Below are 27,634 nucleotides of genomic sequence, written 5' to 3'. Positions count from 1 at the left end.
ATACAGCCATCTATAGTTTATTAAACAAAAGAAGGTGGTGAGAGGGAGACAGTACCATGACAGCTATGTCTTTCTGCTTCAGCCAGTATTCTCTTTTTTTACGTTTACAGACTGTATTAATTTTACTCACTTTACTTGTGTTCTGCACCTCCCTGTTGCTGTTAGTATACAAAGGGTCTGCTCCTGTATACCTTGCAGAGTATTGGATGTGCAGGATTGAAACTCAGTGGAAATATATAACAGACTATCTATCAAAAATGGCTTAACTAAAAAGTCAGCTTTTTCCTGCAATATTTCTTACAAGACACCAAGGGAAAAATAAATTAAAGGAGCAAAAGCCAACCACTTTTCTTTTTAGCTGTGGTTAAGGAGATCTCTTGAAAGGGTCTATAATAAGATTTCTTGCCCAGGCAATGCAAGGATGTCTGTGTATAATATTCCTATTATCAAAATAGTTAAAGGAAATTTAACATAAGATGAATCCATTCAGGCACAAAGAACTCAGCCCAAGCTATCAAAACTTGGGAAGCCTACAAAAGTGACAAAAAATAATAAAGGTCATAAAATTAGAAATGCTATTTTTTTTTTTTTTAGAAAATAAAATAACTTAGCTTTTTGGGGGGTATTTGTTACTTCTGGAGTCTTAGATGGGTTTTTTTCCCCCCAGGAATATTTCATGGGCTGCAACATGTTAGAGTAGGAGGCTGAAGGTAACCCTGGTAAGTAACAACTAGGTAAATCCTTTTAAATCCATGATAAGGAAGTAAAAACAAAACAAAAAACACTAAAGTTGTAACTTTTGTTTAGATAGATTTTTTTTTTAAATAGTTCAGGTGCTATTAGTCCTTGCCTTGTAATTGAAATATGTTTTTTTTTAATTGTGGCAAAGCTGAATATCCATTCACAGCTTCAAAATATTTTTATGTAGTAGAGTGTATACAAATAGAAAATATTGATTTAAATATACTTTAGATGCAGAGAAAAATGCATAATGAGATCAAAGCCTAAAGCTAGAGCAGCTGTGAATACTATTTATATGAGGGATTTTTACTCGTTTAAAGGAAAACACACAACAAAACAGAGAAACTGAAGTGGTGTTTGACCTATTCATTTTATTTGGTATTTCGGACTAGTCCAGTGTGGGGACTTTTATCGGGCTCACTTTTCTAGTCTGTTTAAGAAATACCAACATGAAGTGCGGCATGATAATCTACCACTGGAGGGAGTCTGGGAGCTTTCAAACAGCTCAAAAGCACCGGGAAAACGGCGAGCGACAGGGGGAGAAGGACACGGTGAGAGAGGTTTTTATTGAAGCAAAAGAAAATACAGCGGCGCCGGCACGATTTCAGTCCAAAACTAAAGGTGCTTGGGTCAGACGAGACAGGAATACTTGAGAGGGACCTGGGAGGGGGATCCCCGTTGGTAACTGTAGCCTGCGTGCTGTGACCCTTCGCAGTCAATGCCCCCTTCTGTCCATAGAAAAAGAGCAAAGCCCTTGTCCACAACTATTGTCCCATTCAGGCAACCTCTTCCTGAGGCTTTTGCAAACTTCGGAGCTAAACGGGTTTGTGGCTTGGGGGGACAAATGGAAGGTAAGAGACCGTGTGTCTGTATAGACACAACACCCCCCTTCAAATTAGGGATGGAGAAGCTCACCTGATCTAAGCTCTCTGCCAGCGCAGCATAGCACGGACAGCTGGTGCATGGTGATGGCATTTCTGCCCTTTGAGAGATGTTAATGAAACAGAGCCGAGTAGCTCCATTATTATTAGCTCATCCTCATAGTTTACACGTAGAACTTGCAGTGGTTTTTGGGCGGTTCATTTTGCCGCATTAACACCAGCTCCGCCGATGCGGGGTTACATTTGTCTGATAATTATCCAAGGAAATATTTGCAGGACACGCCCAATTATAAACTCTCGCTTGAATAAACTACTTTAAAGACACACACACAGCCGTTTAGCAAGCCAAAATGCAATTGTTGGAAGAAGAGGATTAAATCTGTTTTCCAGACTGCTAAACAACCGTCCGGTTTTAATTTGATTATGTAATATTTAAGATTAGCGTTGCAATTTTGCAAACCAATTCAATTGATCCTGTCGCATCTCCTCCAGTAACAGCTGATGTCAGATCCCCGGTGGCGTATAAATCATATATTTAAATCTAAACTAAGTGATGAAGGAGCTTTATTGCACGATTGAATTATTTTCTACACTCTTTTCAGTGACTGCTGTCCACTCTTAAGATTGAGTTGATGGGCGTGTATGTGAGTGAGAGAGGACCCCTAGACAGAACCTGGGTTGACATGGTTACATTTAGCAGTAAGGCCATATAGGGACCACTCGGAGCTCCTTGTAATTCAATTAGTCAGGTTTCAGGAAGGTGAGGCTGGGTAAATTTTTTGGCATGGGGTAGGGGAGAAGAAGGAAACGCCCCTTTTCTCGCGTCGTAAACCAATCCGCGTGCAGTAAAAAAAAAAAAGGGGGGGAAAAAGCAGTCTGTAAGCAAACAGCAGGCTGTGCCCTGACTGGCTGCGCCGGCACATCCCCCCCTCCCTTGCTCAAGTAAACTGCATGCAAAAATCCCACATGATCAACCAGCAGCGCCTGTGCTCCGAGCTAGATGTCTGCGCCTCCTCCGTGCATCTACTCCTCGCACACACCAGCTTCCAGATCTCTCTTCTGACGCACACGCATGTGTATGTATGTGCGTGTGTGTATATATATAATAGATAGATATACCGTGTATATAGCTATGCAGCTGTCTGTTGCACACGCACATGCACACAGACGCCCAGAGCACTAGGCTCCTAGATTTTCCTAGGCTGCTGATGTCGGATTTACAGGCAGTGAAGGGACCAGCGTTGCAAAAGGGGGCGTGACAGTTTAAATATCCCCCCCTCCCAAACATTTTTTTTTTCAAAACTGACTCCCCCCCCCCCCTCCCCGCCGCTGCATTCAAGTGTATTTGCTTGCTAGGGCGGAATATTTTTTTCTTCAGAGGGAAAAGCTGCCGGGCAAGACCAAGACGAAGGCTTGATTTGTTTTCTGATGTAGTCCTCTGAGGGGTGCTTGCTTTCCTCCCCCTTCCCTCGCTCCTTCAAACTGTTTCGTCCTTCGTCCCAAGTCGATGGTTCAGGGATGGACCCTGCTTTATTCTAACACAGACACTTTGGGAAGCTGAGGGAGGAGATTCCTGCGGCTCCATCTCGTTCCCTGTGCAGAGGAGGCGGCTTGACACCAGCATCACCAGAGGAGTTTGTGGGCTTTCAGTTTCCGCGCCTGCGGGGTTCGGCTGGTTTTACAGCCTCTCCTAAAACACCCTCATTTCCATCTGCTCGAGTCCCGCGCCGCAGTACTGCTTGGATTGGCCGCTTTTTGTGCCTTTGCTGTGGCTCGGTCCGTGGTGCATCCAGCGCCCAGGAACAGGAAGGACAAGAAAGCCACCCCACGAAGTCTCCTCCACCCGAGACGCTCTCTGCTGCAGAGCAGGCTCCCCAGCTCCATCCGCGCAGCAGCCGGACTCCGCGGGGCTCGCTTGCTGCCCTTCTGCAGTGTGTGTGTGTGGGGGGGGGGGAGCCGCAAACTTTGTACTTGCTGCACGGATTCGCCTCCCGCCCGGCCCAGCTGCCTGGACACATCCCCAGGAGCCCGGGGGGGAGGGCGCCAGGGGGAAGATTTGTTGCTGCTGGTGCCCCTCCATCCTCGCGCGCTTACCTGAACCGGTTGCAGCTGCCTCCAGAGCCGGAGGGCTGCGAAGGAAGGAAGGACCTTGAATCCCCTCCCCGCATGTGCCACCAGCCACCAAGTAACTTTGCAAGAGGCCGGAGAGCGGTGCCTTGAGAGGAGCCCCCAGCCTAGCGCTAGCAGCCTCCCGGCACCGGTGTATGTCTCCTCGTGGGCTCCGCACTGGACTCCCGGCTGCCGCCGCCCGGCTCGGCTCCCACATCCCCCTGCCGGGGTGACTAAGCTCCAGCGGCTCCTGAAGGGACCTAAGGATCCTCCCCCCCCCCCGGCCACACCCTATCGGGGGGGCGTCTTGCTGCGGCTTGTCAGTGCAGCCTCCGTGTGGCCCCCTCCCTGCTCTTTCTGTGACTTGACTGCCTGAGTGGACACCCCCCGGTGGCGGTGTGGGCCGGGACTCAGTGATGTTGCACGTGGAGATGTTGACGCTGGTGTTTCTGGTGCTCTGGATGTGTGTGTTCAGCCAGGATCCCGGCTCCAAGGCGGTGGCCGATCGCTATGCCGTCTACTGGAACAGCACCAACCCCAGGTAAGAAGGGCGAGGGGCGGGCGTGGGAGCCGATCCCCGAGCACCCACTGTGCTGGGCTCTTCTCCCACGGGCGGCGTGAGGAGCCGGGCATCGGAGTGAGCAGCGCCGCACGCCGGGGGAAGATCGGAGCGCTCCTCCGGCTGTACACGTGCTCCGAGCACAGGGGACGAGGACTGGGAAGGAGAGGAAGGGGCTGTCCCCCTACTTCACGTAGCCGACAGAGAAGGGCTTCTGGGCAGCGCCCTTCGGGGCTGGAGTAGGAGGCTCTCGACCAGTGCCTGGAAACCTACTTGTCTGCAAGAGGGGCGAAAACTTTCTTCTTCGGGCTGCGTTAAGTGCAGCAGGAGGGGGAACGCTTAGTTTGGGTCTTCCCGGTTCTCCATAGCAAACAATATTGCATCAGGCTAACTGCCCCCTTGTGCTTGGCACTCTGGTTCCTTAGAGGGCCAAATAGTGATACTTGTGTATCAAAGTGGAGGTGCGGCATCTACAGTTAATAATGAACTCTGCGTATGTGTGTCTGTACATATATCGGCATCTGTGTAAGCATATGCGTTTATAAACATTTTAAAATCTAATTCCCTATTCTAGATCGGTAGTGAAACCCATTTATACTGACCTCTGCTGCAGGGAAACTCTTTATAATGATGTGAAATGAAAGTCTTGAACTGTTTCAGTGCACTGCCGCCTCCGTTATAGCGAACCTGTTTATAGTGGATTTGTTCGGGGGGGGGGGAATTACTTTTCTGTAAGAGGGTTTCGCTAGGGAGAGAAGGGAAACGTTTTGCCTGGATTGAGATTGTTAGAGGCGCCTGGAACTGGCTTCCTTGCGGCCACATGTAGCAGCTGTTCCATATCAGGGCTTCAGAGATGGAGTAAAGGAGCAGCGTCCCTCTGCATGAATTTATGTAAGCTGGTTAAGTCACATTAACGGAGCAAAGAAGCCTCCAACTTCTAAAACTTCAGCACTTGTAGATGAGTCCTGGACTGAACGTTTCCCATGAAAAAGGGCAGCTTCTCTTGCTCAAGTTGTCATAGCAAATTCAAGTGCAATAGTTAGTGATGCACTCACAATGAAAGGGGCATCTGATGGTTTAGAACTACATTTATAAATGTTGGTGTGGGAGGAGGAACCAGTTGTTCACTGAGCCACTTAGTGAGAATCAAACTGTTCTTGAATTATAGTTGACAAGACAAATAGACCGCAAGCTTTCCAGTTGGGATTGTGCTAAAAGATTTTTTTTTTTGTATCTTTGCACGTTTTTGGATAGTGTAGCTATAAATGAAAGATTTTTATTTAAAAACTTTCTATTCATAATGTTAAATGAACCTTCTTTGAAATAAGAGGTTTTATTTAACATCTATCAGTGTTCCTGTTATTTCCCCTTTACTTCAGTATAATGATATTTCAGTCCTGTTCCAAATGGTATCCATATGTTTAGGTAAAAAGTCACCTGTTGTATTTTTGCCTTGTTAAAGTAAATGTGAGCAGATTTTTTTTTTTAAACCTGTCAACCTAGTCAAAGTAAATTTGAGGACCTTAGGTTATCTCTGTTTTATGTTTCTGATACTGCTGTTTGGTTTGCGATTAGCACATTGATTTTTGTTACGTCATGTTTTTTAATACATCTGCATTGTTTGCAGAATATCTTTGTACTCTGTATACCATTGGTATCACCTATTTTGAAGCCAAAGTTAACTGGCAGAATTTTCAAGTGCCTGGAGTTTGCTAGTTAGCTTAGTTCTTTAATGTTATGCTTCTGATGGCAGCTTTTCAGTAAAGTTAAACTCATGTAAAAGAAGAGTGACAGAAAATAATGATTTATCTGGATAATTTTTTAGTTGTGATGAGTAACTATACTTTTTTAAAAAAAAATCTGTCACCATGGGCATAATGTTAAAGTACTACTAGAGTAGAATTAAGGAAGGTCCTACCTCCCATCACACTTAGATATATTTTAAAGCATATGCCTCTTTAAAAAAAATTGTGTCATCAAACAAAGTTTTCTTAAAATAAAGTTGAAATGAAACACAATAAAATCATTTAAAAAAAAATCAACCCTCAAACAAACAATGTTTACTTACTCTACTGTAAAGAGAGAGAAATATTTGAGGGAGTAAATTTGACCAAATGATATGCACATGTTGCTAGTATGGAGATTTTTTTTTAAAAAAAAGTCTATAATTTTAACTTTTCTGCTTCTCTGTGTGTAGTTATTATGCATGGCTTGTAAAAAGGTGAAGATACTTGAAATAATATTTAATGTGACAATAAGTAGTATGTATTTAATGGGTTGCTTTGTAATGATTTTTATTAAACTTTATAAATTTACATCACTGTAAAATAACCTTTTGTAACTTAAACTTTCAACATCTTCAAAGAAAACTTTGTTTTGTTAAACTTCCAAATACAGGAGGAGCATGAGTTCATTAAAAATTATTTTAAGCCATCTCTTCTTAAAAAACAAAGCAAAACTAAACAAAAAACACTTTCTTGATATCTTAAAATAGGAAGCAGCCTTTTTTTTTAAAGTATCTGTTTCTATATTACATGTTTGTTCAAGAGTTAAAATATGGTAAAGTTATAAAGAGCTACTCTTCTGTTTTATAGAGTAGTGGCAGTAAAACTCTGTATTTTGTTCATGCCTATCAAGTTCCACAATCTTGTGCTATAAAAACAGGCAAACATCTGTTTGAATATACATAAGAGGATGGGAGGAAAACTTGCTTTGTATTTTGTATTGCCTTTGTCAGGATCTAAGTTCAGAAGGTAACATTCAGTCTGGTTATCAAAATTTTAAAACTAGTCAGCTGTTCAATAGTCATAACTTGTCAGTAATTTTTCTTTGTATGTCAGAGGATTGACTGCATTTTGTTTTTACTAACATGTGGCAATCAAAAACAATATCTAATTGGATATTAACAATCTGAATTGGCAGGTGAAATAATGTTGTATTTCTTTGACCTCTAATGTAGCCATAATAGTTTAACTTACTTTTTTATAATATTTATCCAAAATTACCAATCCATTGTGAACTAATTATTCAGTTAAAAATTCAAATTTCAATTCAAGCGTAAGAAAATAGAAAAATGCTCTACAATACAGTTTCTTCAAACCTTTTGAGTGAATAGATTTTTCATTTACTTCTAACAAGTACAGCTATATCTTGGTTTTATAGTTACTAACCTAACTAAACAACTTATGAAAACAGAAATAATTCCTATTATTATTATTATTATTAAAAAGTCATATTAACAATCTGATGAGTGGTGCAAATAGATTAGTGCCTGCAGTATGAAACACACTTCCTTAAATAAAACACCATGAGTATATTACAAAGGTTTGTATTGGATATTTTTTGAATAGATGCCAAAATCCTGGTAGAATAGTTAAAATATCTTCTGTAATACGGTTAGTAATATAACAAGTAATTTATTTTTAAATCATCCAAATGTATTTTCAGAAAAATCACTTAGAAGTATCATTTTGCTTACTTCCTATTATGTCACTTTAATTAACAAAATATATGACTCCTCATAAATTCCATATGCTGATTCCAAATAAAAACATATGTTCCACTTCTATAAATGTGAAGCTTTTCTAAAATGTGGTAAAATAAGGTTGCTTTATTACAGGTGAAACTCTGTGTAAAAATTTGTGGATAGAATATTTTACAATAGGTATTCTTGAAAATTTTATGCAAGTGATTTTTATACGTGGTTTTGTAGATGTTAAAGTGCTTGTGAATTCTGATCTTCTCCTAAAACACATTAGTCTTACATCTGTGACTGCAGAAGTACCACTTCACTGTAGAGAAATAGTAAGATTCTTGTCATAGCCACGTTCCTGTGTGCAACATTTAACATAGTTTTGAGAGTTCATTCAGAATGCAACATATTGATTTCATCTGACTCATCAGTACCTTGATGATGACGATTCGGTCACCGACATTTCTCCCGTTTAGGGCCAGATCCTGCAATTGCTAGCTACTGAGCACTTGCCATTGTGAGTAGTATTACTGAAGTCAAATTGGACGACTTGCCGTAGTAAGTGCTATGCGCTGTACTCATTGCAGGATTGCATTTCAAGACTGCAATTTCTGTTTAATTATATAAGTTATTTCAAGAGTTGCATGTTATGTAGAATTTATAAATTGATTCTGGTTTTAAAGAATTTTAAATAGTGTGTGTTTCTAGTTAGGTCAAATCTCTTATCACTAATACAAAGGGCAAAATCTTGCTCGTCTCACTTGGAACTAATTCTGTTGAAATCAGCGGTATTTACATGAGAAGGGTGTATGCCGTTGGCTGTAATAAATAATTTAGGTAAAAATATATGTAATTTAAAATTCAATATAATTATTTGTATTCATGGATTGATCGCTCTAAATATAGATATGTGTGTATATATGAGGGTCTACTGGAAACAATATAGTCAAAATAATTTTAATCTCTAACTCTATGGTTCTAATAATCATAAGTGATGCCATAATTTGACTCATCAATATTAGAGTTCTCATTAGGACAGTTGCTTGAGGTCTCAAGTACAGAGTAGAAAAATGAGCGTGTTCCTGTAAATTCCATGAATAGATTAAAATTTCCAATGCAGGTGTCTAAAGTTAGGAAGCTGAATCCATAGTTAGGCACTTAGCCCTTGATTCAGGGAAGTATCTGTGTTCACAAAAGCACTTACGTACCTGTTTAAGTCCCATTATAATAAACAGGACTTAAGTATATGCTAACAGATAAGTGTTCACTTAAGTGATTTCCTGTATCAGAGCCTGAAAGAAGTGGACTGATTTTTCAGATTCGTTTTCAGAGTTTATGAGCACCCTCAGCTTCTGTTGACTTCTCAAAACTGTGTCCTACATCTAAGTACCTCAGCATGTTTTTATGCACCTGCGTTTGAAAATTTGGCCATAATATGTTGATTTCAAATGCACAAGTCGTATGGATGGGTTTATTTTTTAAAACCATGAAATATTCCTGCAGAAATGAGGGAAATTACATGGAAAGCGTTGGAGCTCAGAGAGTATAGATTTCAACTGATCAGTTTGAATCGGTGTTGGGAGCAAAGTGGGGAGAACCAAGGTGTTTGATATTGATCATTCAGAATTTGTTAAACTTCAAAAGGGACATACTGCTTTCAGTACCAGAAGTATTCAGTCTTTCCATCTTTGGGTACGATATGTCTTGTATTTGGAGGGATAGTTTTATCTGGCAGCTCAAATCGGAAAGACAATAAGATCTCTGGCCCAATACATTTCTTATGATTAAACGTGCAGCAGTAGAGGCTTCAGTAGTTCATTTCACCTAGCTTAGCAGATTTTAATAATGTTACTCTTCCCTTTGTGACTCTGAAAAAATACCTTTTGGTTGAATTAGTCATGGCGTCCCTCTGTGAAACCTGCACAATAGTTTTACAGGCCCACATCTTTGCAGGGAGGAAATTTAGTTAAGGGGTAAATTACTCTCCTGAAATTCTTCCCATTTAAACTTTTGCAAATGCCCATAGTGAGGGCATTTCATTACACTCTGCCCACTGGCCCTATTTCCTTGGAGAAGGACAGATAAAGATGAGCCTTTCTTTTTCTCCCTTGTTGCTATGAGCCCAGCAATCTACCAGTGCCATGCTGGGCTGGGAAAATGAATGAATACAATTAGTCCTTCAGGAGTCCTGGCCTTTGCAGTCTTAGGGAGGGGCATACATACACACACATACATGTACATAGACACATAGAAGTGTCTTTAAAAAGTGGTGGTGGGGGGGGGAGAATAGCATAAATGTAACAACCACCAAGAAAAGAAAGGAAATATGAAAGTTTTTTTTAATTAATAAAGATGGCTAAACTCACAGGATGAACAGTGTGTTGTACAAACGGTTTCCCAGCCATCCTCTTCCAATAAAAAAAAATACAATTTCTTATTTGATTAAAAATAAAAAAATGTTGAATAATGTGGTTTTTAGTTCTTGGCCTTCCCCTCCACTACCCTACTTCTTTCACACATTGGTAGTCCCTTAGTAGCAATGTATATAAACAAATGTAATATGAAACACATGAAATTACAGGCCTCTGCTTCAGAAAACAAACCACTGAGAATTCTCTGCATTTATTAAAATACAGTGCTACTGCTTTTTTCCTGAAATAATCCCACATTAGGAAGTACGCTATACTGCTTAAATATTGTGATTTAATTAAAAGAGCACATAAAGTGGGAGGGTTGTGGGGAGTTCATGTTGCTGTGAGGCAATAGTTCATGTTGGAGAAAACAATATTGAGGAGAAGACACTCTTGCAGTCTGAGAAACTATGAGTTGAGTGAAATTCTTCCTTGGTTAGCAATATGTGTCCTTTTGTTTTGGTTGACAGGTTAAGGGTTTTATGTAAGAAATGTCTTAAAATTGAAATGCAGAGAAGCTCAAGAATTTTTTTCTTCTTCTACTCACTCCATGCCCTTCTCTCCACTTCTGAGCACTGCTTTGAAAAAATGTCTTTGGGCTCATGATTAATCTAATCTTCTACTGTTGCTGAATGATGTATTCATTATTGAGAAGAGAGGATTCTGTTTTGTTTAAATTTTCTTAACACTTCTGCATAAAGATGTAGTCAGCAGCATACTAACATAATTAAATGGACATGTTTAGTTTAAAACAGGCATATTATTGAAACTGCTTTCTGGTGATTATTACAGCTATTGTGAGTAAACCTATGGTAATGTACTTCAGCATAGTTGAATATAAAAATAAAAATCTTCAGGTCTCAGAATTCTTTCTGGTACTTTTGCATTGTCTCTGTTAATTGTACTCTCTACATGATGGATTACAATAGTTGAGCCCATTTAAAATGGAATAGTATTCTTTACTGTGCCAGCCTCCATATAGTTGAAACCCTGGTTTTTAAGGATCCTAAGATCGATTGCAAAATAGTGAAATGATGCATTCCGGTATTGGCAAAATTTAAAACAAAAAGAATCTATATTAAAATCAACCATTTGAAAGAGAATACACTATTTTACAGTGATCATGAGCTTGGATTTCACTCAGGTAGAGTTCTATAGGTTCCAATAAAATAAAATAAAATCTTTGTCTTAAGAATTATACTTTATATATTTGACATTTGAAAGGTAGATGAAAATGAACTGTCAATCCTTATTTTTCATTTAAGTTGAGAATAAAAATGGGTTTAACTAATTTATTTTTCTTCAATACTTGCTGCAAAACGTAGAGAAATGTTTGTAATTGATACCCATGTTTGACTATCTCGTATGCTAGAGTTTTTCCATGATTTGTTTCAGTTAAATAAAGGAGCAATAACATGCATTTCAGTGAGAGAGCATCTAGTAGCTAAATGTGTGAACGTTCTGCTAACTGACAAGGTATATACTTGAGTTGCTGATACTGATGTTTGATAGCAAGTTCTTCATGATCGGCAGTTTTCATTTATAATCTTCAAGCCTGTTTGTTTTTTAATTTCTATTGCAACTACTTTGTAATCTGTTAGCATGAATGGGCAAAGATTCAGGCATGTCAAAAACTTTCAATAAGGTGAAATCTATGAATACAGTATTTACAGCAGAAGTGTGTTTTTACTTTTAAAAATTTCCTTTTCGCTCATTAAGTGAATATATTTGTCCGGGAGACAATTGCACAACAAAAACTACTTTGCTGCATTATTATTGGTAGGTTGCTTGGCTAACTTTTTACTTTCATTTCAGTTACACCAAGTACTTTCCAAAGAGCCATTTTTGGTTGAGTTGAGCCTGTTCGGCTCTTGAGGAGAGCAGTGAAATGGAAATGGAGAGTAGAGAAGGACTAAACCATTTGAGAGTCATTTGGTGAGGTAAAAACTGGACTGGGAGAAGCGTGAGGTTTCTACTTTTATCTCCCTTCAATTTGCTAACATGTTGCTAAATGCTGTGTTCTATTTTATAGCAAATATTTGGCCTGTTTCTTTTTTTTCTTTTTCTTTTTTTTTAAAAGATTAAAATTTCTGCGTCACGTGCTTTTGTATAAAACTCACTCGCTGTGCCAGAATTAATCTTTACTTTATGGCAAGACATCCGTTGTTCATTAGAAGAATATATTCTTTTTTCTCCCCAAAGTTCTTTTTCATTTCTTTGCTGTTGGGTGAATGCTTGCCAGCCGCTGGCAAATCCACATTGCACTCGAGTGGTCCACAAACACACGCTGTATACCTTAGCACTTCCCTAGTGGCTAGTAACGAAACATTGCATTTTTGCTTTTTGTACATTTTAAAGTAGTAATCCACATATTCAGGTTCTTTGTTATGAAGAACCATCTTGCCTCCTACATACGTGCATACTCCTCAGCCCCCACAGTTATATAATCTCGTAGGGAATTATTGAGGGACATAATGATTTTTTGATAATGCACATTATTATACTGTGTGGTTTTGGTTTGTATTTTGTTTTGCTTAAAGTGTAATTTCCCTGCTGAGTATGTTTCTCCAGATACCAAGTGCTTATCTTTACTGTGGAATCAGGGTTCAGTACATTCTAAATCACTTAATAAAAACAAAACTTTTGTGGTGCTGTGTAACCAAACATGTAGATTTTTGTTTGATGCCAACTTTAAAATTTATTCTATCTGTTGATATGGTGATAATCTTTACTGTGCCAATCTGCTGTCTTGGACTGGCAATATTGGTTAGTGATTGGCCCCAGGCTGGCAACAGCTTTACCAGAACTGCCATTGTCTTTCTTTGAATTAATAAAATGGCTCCAAAGAACCTTAAAAATTAAATAGACATTCTCTATTTTGATTCACTCAACATGTTTGTGACAGATGTTTTATAATAGTAAATATGCCCTAAAATAGTGGGGGAGGGAGAAGGAATGGAGAAATGACGCGCTTTAACAATGAACAGATAACTTGTTCCTTAACTGACCAACAAAGACCTCTAAAGGCCACTGTTGCCAAAATATTTTTCCTCTGATTTAGTTATGTGGTAAACGCAAAAAATCTTTATTTGCTGGTCCAAGCTTTTGAGGTTTACATTTTTAAGTTTCCTGTAAATTATTAGTGTTTGTCAAACCTGTAACTGCAGCTACTGTTATGCTCCTTGTATAAAAATACAACAGAAAGAGAGAGTAAATAAAAAGCATTTTTTCCTTATGACAACAGAAACTTGTTGTGCCTTAGTTTAGCTTAGTTGGTGAGTTAGTGGGGTTGGGTAATTTGGAGATTTATTATTTGCCTGCCCTTGATAGCATTAGAAGTTTGTCTTTCCCTGCAGTTTTATTGGTATCAGTGAGGTTTTCTTTGAGTTGTACTGTAAAGTTGCTGTTGAACAAAAACAAAAATAATTCAACTTAAAAGAACAGTAAACATGCTCCTAGAGAGAGGAAATGTATTCTCCTATCATTAGCAAGTAGGAGTTGACAAAGTAGAAGCTTTCAATCCTACTTTCCCTCCTAGTGTTTTCAGGAAAGGAGGGAATAAAGAGAGACGCTGGAATTTCAAAGTGGTGACCTTCTGACACTCACACACAGCATGGTCATTGCACTGGCACAGAAAGTGCCTTAAGCTACCAGAATGGCAAACTGATTTTTGAAGTCACTGATATGAGAGCCAGCTGAATGGGGGATGGAGGCTCTGCCATTGACTTCACAGCTATTTGCAAATTTCCATTTTATTTCAAGAAACTTTAACTTTTAAATTCCAAAACTTACCATTTAAGAATAATGTTACTTTGTTCAGTTTAGCCAGGGATTTGTGACTGTTACATAAACTTACTACCATTTGGTCCAGAATTCTGTGGTTATTCTTCATAGAGATCTGCTGCGCAAAGTAATTTTGTTCATCTGGTGGTGGGGAGGGATGAGAAACAATGACGGGAGGTTCATATCAACATTCTTCTGCAAGTAAAATCCTCATCCACGTTATTTAGTCACTAGAGCCTTTTTTAAAGATGTAGGCTGAGATTTGGAACAAGTAGCAAAGAACAGGTTCAGGCCGTCCCCGTCCCCCCCTTCAGATTACATGAGATCTCCTGGATAACCACTGCATGCATAGTATAGAAAAGACCTAATATTTTACATGCTGCCCTTTTGTATTTGTTTACTATTATTACTTCAATACATCTTTTTATAGTTCTCTTAGGGCTTAGTTTATTAAAAATTAGTGATCCATCACTAAGAGGGGTACAGTACAAACAGCGGTGCTCCCGTCAGACAGTTTTTGTGCCAGACCGAGGAAATAATAGGGATGTGAAAGCTGCCAAAAAGTGCGTCTCCCAATTGCTAATTAATCAGGCAAAAAAACCCACAAAAACAAACAAACCCCCAACTTCCCAGGGACAGAACTAGAGAGGCTGTCATAGTTGATATTGGGAAAATGTACTCTAAATATTGAATAAAGCTATTTTAAAACAAAGTAAGGGGATATGTTGCCCTTTTAGCTGCTATCACAATATATGTATTTTCTTTAAAACTATTTAAAAAATGTTAACTACAAATTTGAGTTGGTGGGAAATTTTGGTGGTGGTGTTCCTGATGTTGTCAATAGCTTGAGCTTCTTAAATAACATGTCACTTTTTTTGAATGAACACACATTGTTTTCCCTATTGAGCATTCCCCAGTAATTTTAAGGTGGGGGTCATTTGAAGCTGTGTAGCACTAGAGTAAGTGGTAATACAGTATAATATTAGTTTTAATTGTCAGTAAACAGTCACAGGGAAAATATATTTGAAAAGCCCACATTTTCAGTAATTTGGGCACTAGAATAGGGAAGAAAGACCTATTTTTGTGAATATCTTCTATCCAAAGCTGCAAATCACTTCTGGCACAGCTCCCATCATAGTTGCTGTGCCTTTAATTAAACGCCTGCCATTAGTGTATTTTTTCCATAACATTTCAAATGGAAAAGGCAAGGGGTCCTTGCAGAGCTGTGACTGTCAGGGGAACAAAAAAAACTAATTACATACTGTACTGTCACCATTGTCAGCGCTGCTTTTAGGGGGAAAGAACATGGAAAGTGTGTGTATAACAATGTGTAATGCATGTGCATGTATGTACGTGTGTGTGTGTATCTAGATAGATATACACATTTATCAATATAACTGAGTTTACCCAAGAGTTACTGTGTGTGTATATATAAATAATTGTGTGTACAGATGTACACAATTATATTTATCAGTATAACTGAGTTTCCCCAATAGCATGGGTGTGTATAACACATTCTGACTCTATTGGGGAAACTCAGTTACATACACTCACAATTATATTTATCAATATATTTATATTTACATACACATGTTCATATATAAACACATGCATTATATATTTAGTGTACACACACTAACACTATTGGAAACTCAGTTATATTGAAGTGCCATTTACATGTTTGTTCATAATTTCTGCCTTCAAAAGACTTGAATTCTTGCAGAATTTTCCCCCCTCCAATTTGTGATCAAATCATATATATATATTATTGCTCTTGCAGTTCACCCACTTTTTCCTTTCTCTCTGTTGCACATGCTTTCTGTGAACTGAGCTTTCCAATAAAATTGCAGGGATCAACACTGTATTTGCCTGCATTTATTGAAAGGGTGCAAGTCATCTGTTCTATTGTACATTTTAGATTGCAGGCTGGATAGTAAACTTGATCAAGAAGTTGAATAAATGCAGCCAGTTATTTTCAAATTACTCTGTATAGTCAGGTGTGTTTTTTTTTTTTTTCTGCTTACAATCTGGGGATGTGGGCCATGTGCAAGGCCCTTTGTTTTCTGTTTTTATTTTGTTTTAAAATTTTCCAGGAATTTATTGGTGGTTATTACGATTGTTAAAAGAATGGGTAAAAATTAGGGCCAAAAATTAACTTCATAGTTTTCTGGGTAAATCTGAGGGTTATTTCTGGAGGAATGGGAGTACAGAAAAAAGCAACAAATAGAGAATAGTAAGAGTGTTGAATGTAAAAGCAGTTTAATTGTGGTTTATTTAATGAACTGTTCATTAACAGTATGTACACACATGCACACACATTGCCTTGCTTTAACAGATAAACAGTTAGTGTAAACGTGAAGTTATTAACATACATACTGTAAATGTAACGTATTGGATTTTGTTAACATAATCTGTTTTTTCATATACTTGAATGGTCCAAAATTTGGTTGAAAATCGGTAAACCCCCAAATAATAGCTTTTGTAAAACCCAGGAATCTATTGGTAAGAAATGAAGGATTTTAGCCATCTGCAATGAAATCGACAGGCTATAGGGCTTTGGGATGTCTTTGGGATGTTTTGGTTTCGTCAAACATTTGCCCAGTTCTTTTTAATATAAAAGTCTGCTTTCAAATATAAGGCTATAAACACAAATGAGGATAGAATTGAAATTTTATCAACATTTCAAGCAGTAAGTAAAGTGGAAGAGAGAGACAGCACATCATGCCACTTTTTTGTTATTACTGTTACTTGCATAGCCACCAAAATGTAGACTCTGCTTTACTGACTGACTAAGCTCAAGAATTTAAAAGATGGCTGAGTAAAGTTAGGTTCTTAGGGCCAGATTTTTAAAGGTATTTAGACACCTAAATATGCAGCTAGATGCCAAGGGAGATTTTTAGGCGTATCTACATACCTAAATCTATAGAAATTAGGTGCCTATGTGCTATGAAAATCTAATTTGTTGTATATCTGCCTATGTAGCCGCCTAAATACTATTTACAGTCGGGTCCCTAAATCCTTAGGAAGGTGCCCACTGTTCTTTAAATGCCTTGTTTTTTTTTTTTTAAATTGCTGGAGGCAGTATGAGGTGATAATCAGTTTGGGAAATTGGGGCACTTATTTTCAGTATGTGTATAAATGAGGATTTTAGGAGCCTAATTTTAGGCACCCATTTCTTTTAAAAATCATGGTTTGATATCCCTGTTCCACAACCATTTAAGCCTAGGCCGTAGTCCGCTCCTGTTAAAATCAATAGGAGCCTTTCAGTTGACTTTAGTTGGTGTTGGATTAGGTTCTACGTACATAACTGTATTTATGGACATAGTCCCCTAGACTTCACTAGTTATGCGTGAGCTTAAATGTGGGCCATGTATATCTGCAAGACGCACTTTATGTATGTGAGTCGTGAGGTTAATGGGGCTACTCAGGCATAGAGTTATTTACGTTTGTAGAACTGGGTACAAATCATTATTAAATTTGTTTTTTACAGAACTGGAACCTCCTTGTTTGAGGAACTGGAAGGAAGTGGGTTTTAAACAATTGTTGCTCTGGCTTCAATAGAGTTAACCTCGAGAATGAATTTTGCACGGTAATATTTTATTAGGTAAACAAAATAGGGAGTAGTTAAATTATGATGTGTGTTGGATACTTTACACCAGTGGCTGTACCCCTTTCGGGAGTCTGATTGGTCTTGCATGCCCCCCAAGTTTCACCTCCCTTAAAAACTTCTCGCTTACAAAATCAGACATAAAAATACAAAAGTGTCACAGTACACTATTACTGAAAAACTGCTTACTTTCTCATTTTCACCATATAATATAAAATACATCAATTGGAATGTCAATATTATGCTTGCATTTCAGTGTATAGTATATAGACAAATATAAACAAATCATTGTCTGTATGAAATTTTAGTTTGTACTGACTTGGCAAGTTCTTTTTATGTAGCATGTTATAAAACTAGGTAAATATCTAGATAAGTTGATGTACCCCATGGAAGACCTCTGGGTATCCCCAGGGGTATGTGTACCCCTGGTTGAGAATCACTGCCTTACACAATACAGACCAGTTTACTACATGATAACTATGGTGAATAAAGTCAGAAGTTTAAAAAGGTAAGACCATAATTAATCAGATGTAAGAGTGCAAAATATGTAAAAGCAGATGAAATCTCCTTGAAGTATCATGTGATAGGTTACTCTTTCAAGACCACCTGGAACTTGCGAACACTTACTTGTGTGAATAAAATTATGTGGTGTTCTATCTACATGACCAGCTTGTTGCATTCCTTTTGAGAAGTGGGTTTCTACTTCTGCAGTATAGCTCTAGCCATCAACTCTCCTTGCAGTATGAGCTCTGTATTAGATGATTCAGTCATCCCTCTTCCATTGCCTAGAATCTCAAGCACTGGGTCCTGCACTGTAAGTTTAACTAAATTAGGGCTGAGGGTGTTAGGAGGGTGTAAATTTTAAAGATTGTCATTTAATATGCTGTCGTGTATTTGATGGTTTTGTTGAATTTAGGTGGACTGGAAGATCCCTTGTGAGGTCTGATGTAATGGGGAAAATGTAGGGGAGATTGAAATCTCCGGAAGTTGAGATGTTGATTTAATTTTAAAAGACAAGACTTGGTGAAATAAGACCATTTTACTTATAACTACTGAGTAAAATAAAATAATTTGAAAACTAAGCTCCAATCTTGTAAATCGATTCAGCCCTTCACTTATGTGGAGTCTCATTTACTTCTATGGGGCATGTTAGCAGATCCCATTGTAGGATCAGGGCCCAGATAATGTTTTTATATGTATTCATGCTGAATTTATCTTAAAGAATCCAACACATTTTTGAAAAATGTGTGTATAACTTTGTTTTTCAGGTGAATTTCTTTGAATTTGGCAAAATATCCCATGGATTTCCAGTGGCATTATTCCGATCACTTCACAGGCTCTCTTTTAAAAAGATCCTATTATAGATGTATTAAGAAATTAATTTCTGAAGCCACCTCCAAACAAAAATACCAGAAACACTTCTTACACAGAGCATCATTTTGTAACACATTTAATAGCATAATTGTCCTTTAAATCCATGAAGTATAAATCAGACAAAGTCTCTTATTAACTTGGAACAGAAGTTGTCTTGCAAATAGTTTCTTTGCTTTCATTAGCAAATGTACCATAAGCAGGCTGAGCATTTGCTTGAGAACCATAAAGAGAATATTTATTAAATAAAATAGTGGCATTATGTTAAATATTCTTAGTTTAAACCAAGTGATAGGAAATCCATAAGTGTCCTGGAATGTCATTTGATGTATATTAGCATAGCAGGTAAGGAGTGACAGCATAGGGCAAAGGGGAGGAAAATAACTAAAGTGGGAGAGTTGTTCTTTTCTTTCCCATTACTATTTTCATGACTACCTACCACTTGATAGCCATCAGCAAACTCTCTCTGTCTGAAACGTACAAAATTTATGTGCCAAAAGCGCTTACGGATAGATTTTCTGCCCTAGTTTCTAGTCCCATTCAGGTTAGTTTTTTTGTTTTTTTTTTAATGGTTTGTGTTTTACAGTCTATTTTCTATTTTACTTTAGCAGACCCTGTCACTGAGTGAACTGTATTTTATAGTTCAATATAAAATGGACTCCTAGCCTTTCATTTTCATATTAGCCATCTTGATTTACTGCTGATAAAATGGCCTTCTTTAGAACAAAACATTTGGAAGAGTTTCATAAGCACTTTATTTTAGGTGCTGGGTTTGGAGCTAATATAATTTTATTGATGAAAGTGTGTTTGCCTGTAGACTATAGCGTAACTTCTCTGGGTAAATCAGACCGTTGTGCTTCTTAGCAGTGACATTGAGGCAGTACCCAATTAGGACTTTTGTTCTCATATACAAAGGAAGAAAGTCTGAATCTGTGTGTGTGTTTCTGTTTCTATAAAGCAGGTGCTCTAGGTGCCTACAAGATTGTTGATTTTTAGATTAGAATCAGTATGAGGTAGGTTAAGGTCTTTGAACTGTGTGTTTCCTTGCATATCAGTAAAGTTACGCCCTTAAGACAAAAATGTCCTCTACATTCCACATGTTAATCAAAATGCCCAGGGACAAAGCTGGGAGGGTCTGAAGCCGTAACACACCTAGATCAAGGCAGAGTTCCTGGATGAAACAGTTTAAAAATGGAATTAATATTTGGTAAAGATGTTAGAGATTTGTATTTTTCCTCATGGTTACCACTAGTAATGACATTGCACTTAAATGCAACATTCTCATGTTAGCAGTCAGAGGACAAAAGATCAAAATCAGGATCAGGTTCTTGGGCTGTACAAGCAGGCTATCTAATTTTGAAAAACATCTAGGTTAATTAATCAAAATTACTAATTTAAAATAGGATATTTTCTGCTCTAAGCACTTATATAGCCCACATCACAATTGTGCCAGATATTATTAAATATTCCTCAGTGAGGGAAAAATGTGGGGAAAATATAATCCTGCCAATTCAAAAGGCACCTGAGTGGCATGAAGGATCCATAATCATGACAATAATATGGGGATATGAAGATGACCCTTACTGTGCCTGGGAGTATTAATCGATATTTAAGTGTTGTGGAGATGCTAATAAAATCAACACTGGGTATATACTGTAAGTACATTATAGTAATATTTATTTGAAGAACCTATTGTAAAAGTCTGAACTGGTTGCATACTCGCAGATATGCTGACGAGATGCTACAACTATTTGCATACAACTCCCATTGCATACATCCTACCAGTGAAGATTAAACACAGAAGGATTTGCATCTCTAAATACAGTGAAATAGTGTATAACTAGTAGTTCAACTAGTTTTAGTAGTGTCAATGTATTTCAGAAGTTAGGGTATGATTGAAAGAGTTCCCTAAAGAGATTTCCCATGCCTCACTCTTGTGCTTAATATTTCAGTTCTGGTGTTTTAAGTCTATTTTATTTTCGTATTTCATTGGTTTTCACTGCATGTTTTGTCCCTTTTAAAAACTATTTTCCTCCTAACTTTGACCTGTGGGAATTGTTTTAAGAATGATGTAACACTCCCTTAAAACTCCTGTTTAGCTTGAAAAATGGGAGAGTACAATATAAAAGGGTGGGGGAAGAGAAACTGGCTGTGAAGTGATACCTGGAGTCATTTATCCAGGAATCTTTCTTGAAAACATCTAGTCGTCTTCCTTTCAGACTCTGCTTAGGAGAAGCAGTACACTCACAGCATCTTTCATTCACTCTGGAATCCCTCTCCGTCCTAGCCCTGCTTGTCCTTAGTCTGTAATCTGATTGCGCTAATCCTTTGTAGCTATTATTTTGTGCTTATAAGCATTTCTGTTTTACCTGTAAAATGGAAAAAAGGAAAGCAGCTTAGAATCCTTTCTATTCTCCATTTAAAAAAAAATATCAAAAAAGTGCTAGCAGGAAGAGGGGGAAATGTAAAAAACAAAACACAACTTTCCATCATTTCAAAAAAATAGTAGTGAACTGCTGTTGCATGCCCTTTAACCCCAGGACTGTCATAAACTATGATTTTCAATATGTCTGGACACATCTGAAGTTTAAGATGTAATTTTTCCTATTCTAAACTACAGTTTGTCAGAGTCTTTGGTTGAAGAGTACAAGTAAACTGGGAAAATGTGAAAGCTACATTTGGACAAGTCTCTAAGCATTTTAAAAAATACAGTTACCTATCAGTTTGAACAGGTAAATGATGATCATTATGACTCTGGTTATACCTAACCTTCATAATTTTTTTTAGTTTACTAGAAGACAGTCCTATTTTATTTGGTTTTTATTTTAATGATTGCTGTTCCCTAAGATACTGTACTAAGAAATCATTTTAGTGTCCATTTTTAAAAAAATTGATCCAGAAGTTGTACCTACGAAATGTGTATGTGGAAAATGCTTAGCTAAAAGTTGAAAATGTGTAACTGCCTACTTTTTCCATTTAAAACAAGTCACTAATGTGTTTTCAGTGACAATTACTTCTGTGCACACAACTTAGGTCGTTAATGTCATAGAGGGGAAAAAATATTCTGTCTCCTTTTTCTAGTTCTGTTCCGCTAGCAAATTTCAGGTGTATTTTTAATTATAATTTCAAAACATCATCAAACAATATGTTTAGTCAGGCTAAAAGAAAATGGTACATTCATGATCAGTGTCCTTGCATATGTGGTTAACTTGGGTCACTTTAACTGGATTTGCATACTGTAGCTGTCTGATATGTGATTTTCAAACTCTTCTAATCAGCTTTAAGGGGAAGAGGATTTTCCTAATTCTAAATTGCTAATTAGTCTTGAAACCTAAATTGTTTCATTGTTTAGAATCTTCTGCACCTTTATGGTCTTCCTCCTCCTCCTTTTTTCTTTGTTTGTTCCTTCTCTCACCGTGATTATTTTCATGAAAAAGTGGTTTTGGTTGTGATCTGTTTACCTCCTCATTGCTTCCGTGTTAAAATAAAATCTGGCAACCTCTTAGGGTTCCCCACTGGTAAGTTCTGCTTGGAAGGAGCCTTAAAACAGTGGTTCTAAACTGCAGTAAATATTGACTGGGTCTCTGAGCTGAGCCCTTCTCAAAGCCTACCCTGAAGACTTGAAAAGCTCCTATTGTTGCTCCTTAGTCAGCACTCCATAGCCAAGGCTAAAGTATGCATCTGTTAGAAAAAGAAGAAAAGCAGTGGGGGAAATTAAACAGGGAACACTGCTGATCTCCTAACTGCTCAATGTGGAGGAACGGAAAACCTACAACAAAGAGGGCAAGAGCTTACTCTGGGTTACAGAAAACTTTGCAGAAGTGGAGTGCCAAACATTGGCTGCCCTCTCTCTGTGGGAGAAGTTAGATACATGTAGCTGCTTGCCTTGGCTAACAGTTAGTTAACAATATGTGGCTAGGATTAGGTAAGGCTCTTAAGTGAAATCCTAAAATTGGTCCCTTCTGTCAGTCTCTGGTGGCTGCCCATGTTGTAGTTAAAGATTCCCTAATACGTTTTGGAACAACTAGGTAATGAGCCTGGATTTTTGGCTAATAGTCTTTCTTGGGTTCTGATAACAAATGCAATAACTATTTTTGAGTGCTCAACTGCTCCCATATTTGCCAGTGTCCAAGAGGTGTCTATCTCATTACTGTAAAGAATATTGGGATACTTCAAGTATGAAAGGCACTGTATAAAAACAATTTTTTATTTCTCTTCTGAGAGAACCGTTGTCTAAACTTGTTACTGCATTGGCCCTTTCCTTAGGAAGGGACAGTGCATGACATTGCCTGCTCCTAAAAATGAGCTTGTAGTTTACTTTAGTTGTCTCCTACAGGACTATGGCAAGTGGAATCCTAATCTTTCAGAGGTGTATGTATGATGAATGGAAGAAAGCCTTTACTGAATCCTGTGAAAATTGTCTAATGATCTGCAAGTATTCAATGTTATGCATTCACAAGTGCAGTAAATATGCCAAGTTGGTTATAGCTCATGAAAACAGTTTTCTAAATCCATGTTGTGCAATATAGTATTTCCAAGAATACAGAATACATGATCTTTAGATAAGTGTGGAAATAACACATGGTGTGCATTGCAGTTGGGGGGACTTGCCCAACCTTCTGTTAACCAGGAGTGTCAGTTAATCAGAGGCTGGCTAAACAGGATTGTAAAGTAATTCAGTATAGAATATTGATTTAATGACTTTTTTTAAAGTTTGACAATGATGGTTTTCAACAAGCAGAGAGATTCATGCAAAACTCATATAATTGACTGCAATAGTATAAGAATACTCAACCACTGTGCTGAAGATCTATGTCCAGTATCATTAGCTAGTCTGTGTTCACAAATAGTAGAATAATCAAGACCTATTTAGAATTAGAAATGAGACAAAAAAGGGCAGATTTATGTTTTTTCCATAAATGTATATTTTTCCCTTTAAACCAATAATCTAAAATCACATTTTTTGTGTGTGCCATAAATAGTAACTATCACTCGTATTTTTAACAGCTGGAAATTTTTGTGTTTTAGTGACAGGTTTCAGAGTAACAGCCGTGTTAGTCTGTATTCACAAAAAGAAAAGGAGTACTTGTGGCACCTTAGAGACTAACCAATTTATTTGAGCATAAGCTTTCGTGAGCTACAGCTCACTTCATCAGATGCATACTGCGGAAAGTGTAGAAGATCTTTTTATATACACAAAGCTTTTTTTTTTTTCATACTTTGTGTGTGTAAAAAGATCTACACTTTCCACAGTATGCATCCGATGAAGTGAGCTGTAGCTCACGAAAGCTTGTGCTCAAATAAATTGGTTAGTCTCTAAGGTGCCACAAGTACTCCTTTTCTTTTATGTTTTAGTGAAAACCGCATATACTGACTTATAAAAGTAAACATCCGTAGAATAATTTCTCATGTGCTTCAGATGCAAAGTGACTTTCAATAACGACAGTATAAGGAAACCAAATGATTGGATTGGATCCAGACCAGTTTCCTTTTCTTTTTATATCAGTCTTACTTAGTCTGAATGCCCAAACTCCTGGCTTCTTGCTGGATACAATGACTTCAGTGTTATGGTCGATTATTTTATATGCAGAAAAATGTAAAAATTCAGAGTTATTGTTCTCATAGCAACTGGTATTCAGCCCTCTTGAAAATACTATAAGTAATATTTTCTGTTTCCATATAATGTGTGTGTATTGAGGGTAATTTTTCTTCCTAATGTGCAGTAGGCAAGTGGAGCCAAGTTACCGCTGCTATGAAATACAAAAATTAGAATGTCCTGCTCTTGTGTTGGTAAAACCTCAAACATAATTTTTCTACTGGAATAGTTTATGATTTTTTTCGGGGGCTGGGGGTGTATTTCTTGATTAAAAATAGCGATTGTGACACATTTATTTCAACGTTCTCGTATCCACATGCCATCACATGTGAAAACACACTCTTCTCTTTATATATGTAACCCTTGAAATAAATTGAGCTTTATTTCATTGAGCAGATATTTATTTACTGGTATATGCACACTCACCCATGCAAATATTGGAATAACACTTGGAGCCTTATCCCGCACCATGGAAATCAATGGGAGTTTTGACACTAATTTCAGTAGCAGCAGGATCTTGATGCATACATAAGGGCCCATCATGACCCAAATAAAGTAAATTGTGCACCTGTCACTGAATGGATAGGAGCAGGATTGGGCCCTCAAACCTTGGGGGGGGGGAACCCCCTCACCCAACATATTGGCATACCTAATGTGGTTTCCCTTATATATTGATTTTTTTTTTAAATTCTCGTCTACTATTCAAACTTAGTAAAGGCACATTCCTAACTGAGGACTACAACTCAAAAATAGTTTCATTTTGAATATTCAAATTTGACAAGTATGATCAAATTTATGATCTATTTTAAAAAAAAAAGTGTTTGAAAAATACCTTAAAGCTTAAGTGCATCTTTCTGACAATTGGGTCACTCAGAAATGAGCAAATGGAATTTTAATAAATTATATTACATTTGTTTGTCTAACAGATTCTTAATACATCCTTCTCCTTTGCTGCACTGGTTATATTCTTATCAGCCTCTCCAGCTCCTCATTTTTAAAAAGACACCAATTTAGAAAACAGATTACACTGTAATATATGTTTTGTTCAGTTTCCACTCTAACGTCCCAGTTCTGCAAACACTTATGCATGTATTTAACTTTATTTAATCCTAAATTAGTATTGTTCCTAGAAGATGCAATATAAATTTAAAGTTTGTTTGTGTATAATTGATTATATCTATTTTTTCTTAGATGTTGTCACCCACCTTGTTGTCATCATTATTTATTTTTTCTCACCTTTTAAATAATAGAAATTTAAAAGTAAATAGTATCCCAAAGTTGAATGGGTTTACCATAAACTTTGAAAATGTTTTCAGTGATTCCTTATTTTACTGGATTCATTGTAGTTTGAAAGAATTTCACAACAAGAACTGAAAAGTTAGATGAGCTGAACCTATCAAAGAAAACTTTTGAATTTTATAATGTTTTAAATTAAGCTTTTAAAATAATGTTTTAAATTAAGCTTTATAGACTGAGAGTCAACAAAGGAAAGAAATGAAATAATCTAAGCACTTATTAAACATGTTTGCATGAAGATTGTGCTAATGTATGCAGAGGCAGGTTACAATAGGCTATGTAACTGAACACTAATGCACCTGTTAACTATCTACTCAGCTTCACATTGAAATAGACCTGCTTAAGGAGGAAGGGGGAAAAAAATCTAATTTATTTACTGACCCCAAGCCCCATTTCAGCATACATTTCCCTTAGCTGTTCCCAAATCAGATTCATCTTAATCAGTTTCCTGGTTGATTGGAACTGATTCAACACATTTCCTGTGGCACCGTGGATTTTTAATGAACTGATCGAAATCACAGAGCACAATGAAGAATGGTTCTCCTAGAGGTTAGGGTTTGTTCTCAATCAGCCATTGCTTCAAGTAGATTGATCAGGAAACACACACGGCAGCCTAGCCATTGCAAACCGATGAATATATTCATGTTTGCCTGTGTGTTTGCATTCAGAAATTTGTTGAACGTGTTTTTATGCCTTTTCCTGTTCCTCACTTCCATGTTATCTAATAGTTTAGTGACTCACTCTCTGACCTTGCTTTAGTTTTCTAATGGCATTTGTTTTTCTTTATGTGCGTTCCAGTTTTTTAAAGACAAACATAAAAGTAGGTGATTTAGTATTTTGAATGACCAAGGATGGATTTTATATATGGTGCAAGTGATCAAACATTTATTATTATTATTCCGTTTTAAAGAATGGATAATTCGTGATTTAGGAATAGGAAGTGGAATGTAATACATAGCTGCGTAATACAGTTTTAAATCCCAGAATGCATTTGTGTTTGTTTGATTCTTGGTTACGATTACTAGAATTTGTATTACACTCTGTACAAGTCTATGTGAGTGCATACAAAGTGTGTATGTGTGAATGTGTTACATTTTTTTAGAAAGGTGGTTGTGATGCACACCAACAAAAAAACAAGCAGTGCTTAGGAAAGTGTCCTTAAGTCAACCCATTATGCTTATGTATTGCAGTGAATGTTACATAATTTCACACATTTTTTGTAATTCTACAGTACCTTAAAGCACCTGGTCATGGATCTTTCAATTGATGAATTATAAGATTTCTTTTGAGGCTATTAGAATATATTTTATCTGTGCTGTGGAACCCTTATCATGCATATCTTATCTATCAAAAAAGTGAACCTGTTCCTGTTCATAAAATTGTTTTGAGTACATCTAATGCGTTAGTCTATATACCCCTCTCTCTCTCTCTCTCTCTCACACTCTCTCTCTCTCTCTCTCTCTCTCTACTATTTGTGTGTGTGTGTGTGTGTGTGAATGAGTAATATTTTACAAAGCCTGAAAAGGAGAGAGTTTGGCTGGTTTTATGTATGTTGGTTAAGCGATTACTGTGCACATGCTTAGAATACTTTTCAGTGATCATATTTCTAATATTTATAATTTGAGATGTCAAAATTTTTGCACTTGGATGCTTGAAGTTAGGAACCCAGTAAAAATAATCTGGCCCTGCCTTTTACTTAAATGCCTAGCTTCACACCTTTACTGTGAAAATGTTGGCATATACATTTTATCATTCTCTGACACTTAAAAAGTACAGTATAATTATTTAAAGATTATGACAAAAATTAA

The 27,634-nt window shown here is 37.3% G+C and overlaps 1 protein-coding gene across 1 annotated transcript in view; it reads left to right on the top strand.

The window, feature by feature from the left end:
- The first annotated feature begins 2,627 nt into the window (after window positions 1-2,627).
- Window positions 2,628-27,634, top strand: part of EFNA5 (ephrin A5) — a 287,981-nt gene continuing 262,974 nt past the window's right edge. The window contains exon 1 of the mRNA XM_073344632.1: window positions 2,628-4,272. Coding sequence (XP_073200733.1) covers window positions 4,148-4,272 — 125 coding nt within the window. The 5' untranslated portion in view covers window positions 2,628-4,147. The remainder of the gene's footprint in view (window positions 4,273-27,634) is intronic.

The sequence above is a fragment of the Lepidochelys kempii genome, chromosome 5 (genome assembly GCF_965140285.1).
Source record: "Lepidochelys kempii isolate rLepKem1 chromosome 5, rLepKem1.hap1, whole genome shotgun sequence".
Taxonomy (NCBI): domain Eukaryota; kingdom Metazoa; phylum Chordata; order Testudines; family Cheloniidae; genus Lepidochelys; species Lepidochelys kempii.
This window is presented reverse-complemented; position numbering and strand designations above follow the sequence as displayed.